Genomic DNA, 9820 nt, shown 5'->3' with positions numbered 1-9820 from the left:
TCCGTCGTCCAATGAGAATTATCCCACCATGCCCCTGTGCGAGATGTGCCAGACGTCACCGTAGAAATCAGACGGGCATGAGTGAGCACCTTCGCACGCACGGATATATGCCAAACTTTGACATGCCGCCGATAAACATAGCCGAGCAGGACCGTGGTAGAGAGGAGGTGATGCGGCAACGCATCGATGGATATGAGGACGACGGGGTCAGGGACATGCTAGATGATGTCATTGTTGCAGAAACGGCAAATGCGACACCTTTAGAGAATGAACCGGAGGAGCCGGAGGCAACCGCAAAGGCCTTCTTGGAGGTCTTGGCCTCGTCAAAGAAACCTCTTTATGCGGGTGCGAAAATATCTCAACTGGATGCCATCTCGCAACTGATTGCAGTCAAGGCTGAGTACGGCTGTAGCCAGAAATGCTTCGAAGCATTCCTGGGAGTATGGGCTAACAGCCTCCCTGACTGCCGAAAAGCATGTACGATACAAAGAAAATCATGAAGGCACTCTCTATGGATTATGAGAAAATAGATGTTTGCCCGAAGAATTGCCTTTTGTTTAGGCACGAGTATGCGGATGACAAGTGTTGTAGGAAGTGCGGTTCGTCTCGGTACATTGAGGTGGTCGGTGAGGATGGTGAGAAAAAGCAGCTAACCATCCCCGTTAAGGTTCTTCGATATCTTGATTTTATAAAAAGACTGCAGTACCTTTTCATCACGAAGGAGTCTGCCAAAATGAGGAAGTGGCACAAGGAAGGTATAAGGTACAATCCAAAAAAAATCGTACATCCATCGGAAGGGGAAGCATGGAAGTCGTTCGATGAAGAATACCCCGAGGAAGCAGCCGAGGCTGGGAATGTCATAATAGCCATATCAGGTGATGGGTTGAATCCATATGGTATGTCGTCCAATTCATACAGCTGCTGGCCCGTGTTTGTAATTCCGCTCAATCTTCCTCCCAGTGCCCTAATGCAACGGAAGACCATGTTCTTGTCGCTCATCATTCTGGGGCCTGAATACCCGGGGAAGCAATTGGGTGTGTTTATGCAGCCGCTGGTGGATGCTTTGCACCATTCTTAGTACTTTCCGAGGTTGTCATACGACCGGGATCTGCAGAGAAATTTCTTGATGAAAGTTTGGTTGCACTATTGCATGCATGACTTTCCCGGCTATGTTCTATTCTGCGGATGGTGTACAAGTGGGAAGATGCCATGCCCAGTGTGCATGCAGGCTCTGCGAATGATTTGGCTGAGTAAGGGTGGCAAGTATGTAGCCTTTGACCTGCATCGACAGTTCCTCCCTCCAGACCATCCAGACAGGGAAGACAAGAAGAACTTCACGAAAGGCCGGGTTGTTCATGAAGTAACCGAGACTCCAACATTTTCGGGGCAGATGTTCTTGCTCAGCTAAAAGCTCTCAAGCCTAAAGTCAAAGGCAAAGCCAAAGCCAAAGCCAAAGGCTTCGAGGGATATGGTGAGACGCACAACTGGACTCACATTACCCCCTTCTCGCAGCTTCCCTATTTCAAGGACCTCAAACTTCCTTACAATATTGATGTGATGCGCACCGAAAAGAATGTGGCAGGGTCCCTTTTCCACACGATCCTCAACATTCCTGATAAGACGAAGGATAACGTTAAAGCTAGAGCCTCAACAGAGAATTTGTGATAGACCACGCCTGAACATGAAGCCTCCCATAGGCGGTCGAAAAAACTGGTTCAAGCCAGATGCTGACTTTGTCCTTAAACTGCCAGAAAAAAAGGAAGTACTTATCTGGCTGAAACAAATTTTGAAGTTCACCGATGGTTATGCATCGAATATAAGTAAGGGAGTCAATCTTTCAACGGGCAAAGTGACCGGCCTGAAGAGTCATGACTACCATGTATGGATTGAGCGGATAATGCCGGTGATGGTTCGAGGCTATGTCCCCGAGCATGTCTGGCGAGTGCTTGCCGAGCTTAGCCATTTCTTCCGCACGCTCTATGCTAAAGAAGTAAGTAAATAGGTGATTGAAAAATTGCATAAGAAGGCACCGGAGTTGATAGTCAAGCTAGAGAAGATCTTTCCGCCAGGCTTCTTTACTCTGATGACACATCTCATTCTGCACCTCGCGAACGAGGTATTGTTGGGGGGCCTGTGCAGAATCGCTGGCAGTACGGCCCTGAGAGACAGAACAAGCATCTTCGACAGAAATGTGGAAACAAAGCTAAGATTGAAGCTTCCATAGCTGAGGCAGTTATCCTAGAGGAGGTGTCAGACCTCAGGACATCATACTATCCAGACCACGTTCCCCATCTGCATAACAAGGTGCCTCGATACAATATAGAAGAGCCCAAGTATCAACCCAGGCTCCATCTATTCAACGCGCAAGGTGGGAGGGCTAGGGCCTCGAAATCTTATAACATGACATGACAAGAGTGGGAGGACCTCATGTTCTATATCTTGCACAACATCAAGGAAGTTGAGGAAGTGTGGATGAGGTAATACCACTACACCATTCCTTTATGTCTTCCACATCATCATGTTCCATGTTCACTTAGTCCTGGTCTAACACCGCTTTTCTTTTTTTAGTGATTTCGTTCAAGAGGGATGGACGGGAATGAATCCTCCTACTGAGACGGAGGCACTTACTCTTCTCCGTCATGGAAACCCTGGACGTAAAAAATTTGTTGCTTGGTTCATGGAGAAAGTAATTTTCTACACTCCCCTACTAAATACCTAGTTCAACATTTATTAGTTAACCGAACTAATGCATGCAGCAATTTCAATTATACTTGTAGGGAAAAGATCCGAACATATCTATGGATGATGAATTGAGATGGGTTTCCATGGGTTTTGACCCTGCCGTCATGATATGTAAAAAGTATGATGTGAATGGGTATCGCTTCCATACAGAGGAGCACCAAAACAACCGGCCCGATCCCAAAACTATAAATACCGGAGTGTACACCCCCGGTCAAAATTCAGTAGACTACTATGGAAGGGTACAAAATATATACGAGGTTAAATTCCGCCAGGGGCGTGAGACCCTAAGTCTGCCTGTGTTCAAATGCCGATGGTTCGATCCGCGGGAGTGGGTAAAACATACGCCTTTCATTGGTTTGGTTGAAGTTAAACCATCAACCGTCTATGCCGGAGCCGATCTCTTCATTGCGGCTACCCAAGCTACACAAGTATATTATCTGCCTTACCCATGCCAGAAAGAGTATCTAAAGGGTTGGGAAGTTGTGTTCAAGGTGTCGCCACATGGTAAGCTACCGGACCCGAATGAAGACGATTACTACAACATTAACCCCATGACATACAACGGAGTGTTCTATCAAGAGCAACCTGATGATGATGATGATGTGGTTAGAAACGATGACGCTAGACCATTGGGTGATGATGATGTGGATCCAAACATCGACGATGCACGGAATGATGGTGAGACCATCTCTCTCTTCAGCCACCTATAGATCTTTTAGCACCGTGGATCGAACAAGGCATCCTTCGTTGTTTCCCAGGTGACCTTGTGTCTTGGTGTTTCCCTGGCTGCTGACTCTGTTTCTTGGCTGTTTTGCTTTTGCTTGATTCTTTTTTTCCTGGTATAAAATTTAGTAATAATTGGTTTTGTGCTGGTACCAATGTCTTTGCCCTTTTGTCTTAGGTGTTTTCTTCATCCCTTTCTGCAAGAAGACGGCTGTTAATCATAAGAAAAAGGCTGGGTTTGTTAGCCTTGTGAGTGGGTCTGTATGGGCTGTGCATCGTCAAAGCAGTTCAAACGAGCTCCTCGGCATGAGGATGCTGCTCTTCTGGCCAAAGAGACCACATGTAAGAACTTCTAGCTTCTCCTTTCTTTCTGATGATTTTTTCAGTGCAAGAATGAGTCCATGCGTTCCCCCTGTTGTTTAATTTCTACTCCTTCCATTCCTAAATACTTGTCTTTCTAGATATTTTAACAAGTGGCTACATACGGAGCAAAGTGAGTGAATCTATACTGTAAAATATGTCTATATACATCCGTATGTGCTATGTGGTACTTCATTTGAAATAACTAGAAAGATAAATATTTAGAAACGGAGGGAGTAACTAATTTCTTCCCGCATGCATGCAGTTTCTTTGGATGAAGTGAAGGCCCTCTACGAGTTGTTTGAAAAGATTAGCTATTCTATATTCAAGGATGGGCTCATCCACAAGGTATACATCTGGCCTATTATATCTTCTTGTAGCTAGGCTAATCTTCTCACTGAGGCAGCAAATTCACCATGTGGTTCCTTCTGAAAATTCCGGTTGAACTACCTTCTTTTTAACAGGAGGAGTTCCAACTTGCTCTCTTCAGGAACAGCAATCGGAAAAACCTTTTTGCCGATCGGGTCAGCTCATAATTTTTACACTACTCCAGTGCTCTGAATAGCTATAATTTCTAGAACAATTTGGGTGTCCTTCAGTTTTGGCATGACGGCTTTGACAGCAAGACGAGCCAGTAGATTGAGCCTGGATATTATTATCTGTGTGACTGTAAAATTGTTCCAAACTGATGCACAAATATCTCATATCAGATCAACTGTACAACCTGTTCATATGTGTATTCCACTACTGCAGATATTTGATCTGTTCGATCTGAAGCGAAATGGTGTGATTGAATTTGACGAGTTTGTTCGGTCCCTCCAAATTTTTCACCCGGATACTCCCATGGCAGACAAGATTGCATGTACGAAACCAGCTCCACTTTTCTCCCAATATTCTATTTTTAATGTGAATGTTGTAAGACATGACTAGCATTTCATAAATTCTGGGTGCAATTCAAGTAGCAGTAGCCTGTTATATACTCCCTCCGTAGAAAACGCTCCTATATTATGGGACTTAGGGAGTAGTATATTTGACATCTGGAGGATTCCTTCTTGCAGTTGCATTCAGACTATATGACCTGCGAGGCACCGGCAGGATTGAACGTGAAGAGGTTTGTATTGTTTGTTACTGAAGACTATCATTCTGCGCATAATCCCTGTCAACTGAACATGCTACTTCGAGGCCATTTGAGCATACTACCACACACTGCGGTTTGCCGATTTAGATGGTTCTTCCTTCAGCTCTGCCAGTACATCTTGCTTCATCTATCTATTATTGTATATACTAAAAGCAAAATACGGAGAGAGAAAAAAAAGAGAAATCTGCTAGAGATTCTCACACAAACCAGAAACACCAGGCCATTGATCTGGTGGACCATCTTCAATTATTAAATCATAACCATTAGATGTTTGTAAATGTAACTAATTGCATTGTTTGTCAGGCCCATATTTTCATAGACATCATAGCTACAGCTTTAGAAATGACAAATGTTTATAATGATATTTTTAATGATGCCCTCGCATTTGCGAGGGCCACCTTGCTAGTTGGAAAAATAACACAAAGAACATTATATGCGCTAAGTATAGCACGACACACTACCTGTACAATTTGACGTTTGAGTACTTACTGAACCTGATCATTTCTGCAGTTGAAGGAGATGGTGCTTGCAATCCTGAGTGAATCAGACCTACTTCTTTCTGACGACGCTGTCGAACAGATGGTTGATCAGGTACGCCACATCCAGATGAAATGCTGCCGCACAACAAGCGTTAACACTATGCTAACCTATATCCGACAGACATTCACAGAGGCAGACCTGAACGGCGACGGGAGGATAGATCCCGACGAATGGAAAGCATTGACAAGCACGAATCCAGCCTTGCTGAAGTACATGACTCTCCCATACCTGAAGTAAGAGTAGCCACTATATTTTCAGCTTTGGAAAACAATGCTTGAGATTGAAAGATGACTTCTTGAGTCTTGACTGACACTGGTAGAAAAAAGCCCTTTAGTCCCGGTTCGCAACAGCCTTTAGTCCCGGCTGTGCAACCGGGACTAAATATGCGCGACTAAAGACCCCCCCTAGTCGCGCCTCTTACGAACCGCGACTAAAGGCTTTAGTCCCGGTTCTTGTGGCTGACCGGGGCTAAAGGCCCGTCCACGTGGGCGCCAGTGGTTCGTCGGGGCGGAGGACCTTTAGTCCCGGTTCTCGTGGCTAACCGGGACTAAAGGCCTCCTCCGCAGGTTTAGGGTTTTAGCCCCCCTAAACCTGGTTTCTTTTTAATTTGTAGTGTTTTATTTCTTTTATATTTTATTTTGTGTTTTATTTTAATTTTGATGAAGTTTCAGTACACATATTCTACGCTACTATATACATGCATATGAAATTTCAAACAAGAAAAATTCAAGAGGAATATATAATATATATTCAATCTCGGGTGACCATATACAACTTCGAACAAGTTTCCATACACAATTAGGATGGATGACCATATACAACTTCGAACAAGTTTCAATCTCGGGTATGCATATAAATTTCTTCGTCCTCGGTATAGTGTTCTCCTTTAGGATTGATGACTTCCCTCATGAAAAATCCTGCTAATTCTTCTTGAATTGGTCGGAAGCGAGCTTCTGGACTAAGCCTCCTCCGCAAGTTATCCGTCGCGTTCCGCACGCTATCCGATGCCTTCCGCTCAGAGGTGTGTCTCCGGATGTTCTCACAAACATAGTATCCACATAGATTGGTCCCCGGTGGCTGCTTATCCACATTAACTAACCTTCTGAAATCTAGCTCATGTTTGAATTCACCGACAATTTCTTCTGAGAACCGTCTCCAAACCCTACAGGGCAAAGAAAATTAAATGAACAAGGGAGTTATTAGTTATTTGATATTAGGAAATGAACGAAAGAGACCGATCGATATAGAGCTTAGATGATTGAAAATAATTACTTTTGCAGCATTTTTCTCATGTCGGCCCAATGCTTTGGATCCGAATCCATAGAGTCCATGATTAGAACTCTGGAGGTGTGAAGTTCAATATTTAGCAGAATCCAGTGGAACCTGCGGACACGTTACATGCACAGTCATGCATAACTCATCGATTAGACATACCATGCATGGAGTAAACAAAAGAGAATGGGCACAAGAGAGAAACACTCACCCAAAATGGTAAGGAAATAGAATATGACTTTTGAGTTGATGCTTTCTAAGAAACTTGTACAAGTATTTCTCCACGTCTTCGGGGTGATGTTGTAACACATGTCCATTAACGATATGTGGGTCAATGAACCCAACATCATGGATGTTTCTTATATTGCATTCCCAAATCTTCAATCTGCATAATAGCGTACGCAACAATATAGTTAGGACAATATATATATATATATATATATATATATATATATATATATATATAGTGCAGGCAATGAAGAACGAGATGAGGTAGAAATAAATCACTTACAGAACGTAGCAACTCAGCATAGATTTGTCGAGGTCGCGCAGATTGAACAGCTGGAACAATTCACTCATATGAACTTGTACAGAGTACCGTTTGGTGTGATGCTCATCTGTAACATCCGCATAAACATATTCTTTGTCGGCCCATGTTATGAATTTCTTGTACCAACATAGCAGATTTCGCATTTGTGGTGGTAGACTCTTTTCCCGCGCAGGCTCGACGAGAGGCCCATTCCGCACATATTGTAATGCTATCTCACATACTGGCACATCCTCAAGGCCTAAGAAGGCACGAAGAGTCAAACCCATCTCGGACGCTTGTTTCATGGCACTCGCTACAGTCAATCCAAGTGTTGCCGCAGCTGCTATGATCTCGGGGTCCTCTTCCGGACCGGCTTTCACTATGAGCGGGGGGATCGATTGTTTCTTCTGCATCCCGAGCTGGTCAACTTGTTTCCCGCTTTTTTTACTTTCTTCTTTCTCCTCCTTCAATATTTTTGCTTGCCTACGAAGTTCATGTCCATAGTCGTCAGGCATATTCAGCTCGGCTTGGGACGGTGTCGTCAAAAAATCCTTAGCCCACTTCTTTTTCTTCTCAGTGAATACTTGCTTGGGCTCAGACTCTTTTATCGCCTTCATATCCGCCTTCCATTTCTCATAATCAGCAGACGCGGCCAATTTGGTTTCAGCTTCACTAAGTTCCCCAGGCCTTGGCAGGAGAGGCTTCAGTGATGGCTCCGGTACCCTTGTGGTCTTAGGTACATAAGGGTCCGGGTTAATAGTCCAGGAGCGGGTTTCCTTGTTGTCCGCCTGCTTCTGCTTCTTCGCCGGAGGTGGATTGGGGGGCGTCGTACCCGCCGGAGGAGGATTGGGGGGCGTCGTACCCGCCGGAGGTTGTGGATCGGGGGACGGCGTCGAATGGCGTGAAGGAGGTGTAGGTGAACCACCACAACCACCACCACCGCCACCACCGCCACCACCACCACCATCGGAGGGGGGTGGACTTGCTAGCCTTGGCGCCTCGCCTGGAAACACTATGTACTTCTTTTTCCATAGAATGATCTGGCGCTTGACATCTCCAAGTCTTCTCTCCCCTTCGGGTGTAGGTTTGTCAATCTCCAGGTCCTCAAACCCTTGGACTATGTCTTCCACCGTGACACGAGCATAGCCATATGCAATGGGGTTGTTGTGGTGGAGTGCTCCAGGTGTACAGGGTAAAGCACTGCCGCTAGCTACCTTCGTGGAAACGTTCCCCACGGGATAATGCAGATCACATTCTTTCATCTCCTTTACATCATCCACGGGGTAGTGAGGCTCCGGTGCACGAATCTCGATCATCGGTGCACTAGCACCAGGCGGGGCATCCGTGGAAGCCACGCTGCTTCTCCGATGCTGGCTTCCGCGATCCGCTTCATGATCTTCATGCGGCCCTGCAGCCGATTTTTCTTTTACTAGTTCATGCACGGTCTGCTTCAACTCATGGAGTTCCGATGCAAACTTCGTCATAAGATCTGCATCCCGGTCCGTCTTTCTCTTACGGCTTCTGTAACAGTACGGGTCATTGTCCTGGGAAAACCCTACTTTCCACGGAACTTTGCCTTTTCCTCGTACACGTCCTCCGTGTTCATCATTCCCGAGGGCTGTTGTCAGTGCGTCTTTCTCTCTGTTGAACTTGATCAAGCCCTCTTGAGCTTGGGTCATTGCGTCAATAAGGGCTTGGGTGGGAGCAAACTGTCTCTGCCGGTGAACACACACCCCTGTCTCCGGGTCTAGCGATCCCCCATGCCCGTACCACCAGCTTTTGGCCCTTGGGTCCCATCCCTCTGTACCTAGAGGGATTCCTCGCACCCTCAGGTCCTCCTCCATCTTCTGCCACCTAGGCTCCGAAAGGCGGTATCCTCCTGGCCCCATAATATGATGGAACTTTTTCTTACTCGCATTATCCTTATTTTTTTCGATATTTCCTTGAAATGCTCCGATTGCTTTTGCCTCACAAATTCTGGCCAATCATCTTTCAGTTTCTCATGTTGTCCATTGAAATCCGGAGTCTTGCCCTTGTTGACATACTCACGGGTTAAATTTTTCTTGAAGTTCCGGAATGCTTCGCCCATCTTCTGAAGAGCGAACTCTTTAACTAGCCTCCTCCTTTGACGTCCACCCGGAACCTCGTTACCGAATTCATCGACTTTGTTGTATTCCGGAGGTAGAATGAAATGTTCCATAAGCTTTCTCCAGCAATCCTTTTTCGTTCTCTTGTTGACAAAACTGAAACCAAGACGTGCCTTCTTTGGCTCCTTCCATTCCTGGACGGTGATCGGGACGTTGTCTCTAACAATGACTCCGCATTGGTTGATAAACTTTGAGGTGTGCTGTAGGGGCTTGCCGGTTTCACTGACAAACTCAATGCCATATGTTTCTCCTGTTTTCATCGCCTTGGATTTGCCACGCTTTGTCGTACTCGATCCGGAGGGCTAAAAAAAGAAAGAGAGTCGCGCGCGTTAATACATATGTATTCACATTTCAGTAAGTTTGTATCAC

At 45.4% G+C, this 9820-nt stretch overlaps 1 protein-coding gene across 1 annotated transcript; it reads left to right on the top strand.

Moving 5' to 3' along the window:
• The first annotated feature begins 3728 nt into the window (after positions 1–3728).
• On the top strand, positions 3729–5740 carry LOC123173347 (calcineurin B-like protein 7). The gene is made up of 7 exons (XM_044589903.1): positions 3729–3807; positions 4091–4173; positions 4290–4349; positions 4579–4687; positions 4884–4936; positions 5474–5554; positions 5624–5740. Exons 1-7 carry the CDS (start codon positions 3729–3731, stop codon positions 5738–5740), a joined length of 582 nt encoding a protein of 193 aa, XP_044445838.1.
• The last annotated feature ends 4080 nt before the right edge of the window (positions 5741–9820 follow it).

This window comes from Triticum aestivum, chromosome 1D, assembly GCF_018294505.1.
Source record: "Triticum aestivum cultivar Chinese Spring chromosome 1D, IWGSC CS RefSeq v2.1, whole genome shotgun sequence".
In the NCBI taxonomy this organism is placed as follows: Eukaryota; Viridiplantae; Streptophyta; class Magnoliopsida; order Poales; family Poaceae; genus Triticum; species Triticum aestivum.
The sequence above is the reverse complement of the archived record's forward strand: the minus strand, read 5'-3'. Positions and strand labels throughout refer to the sequence as shown.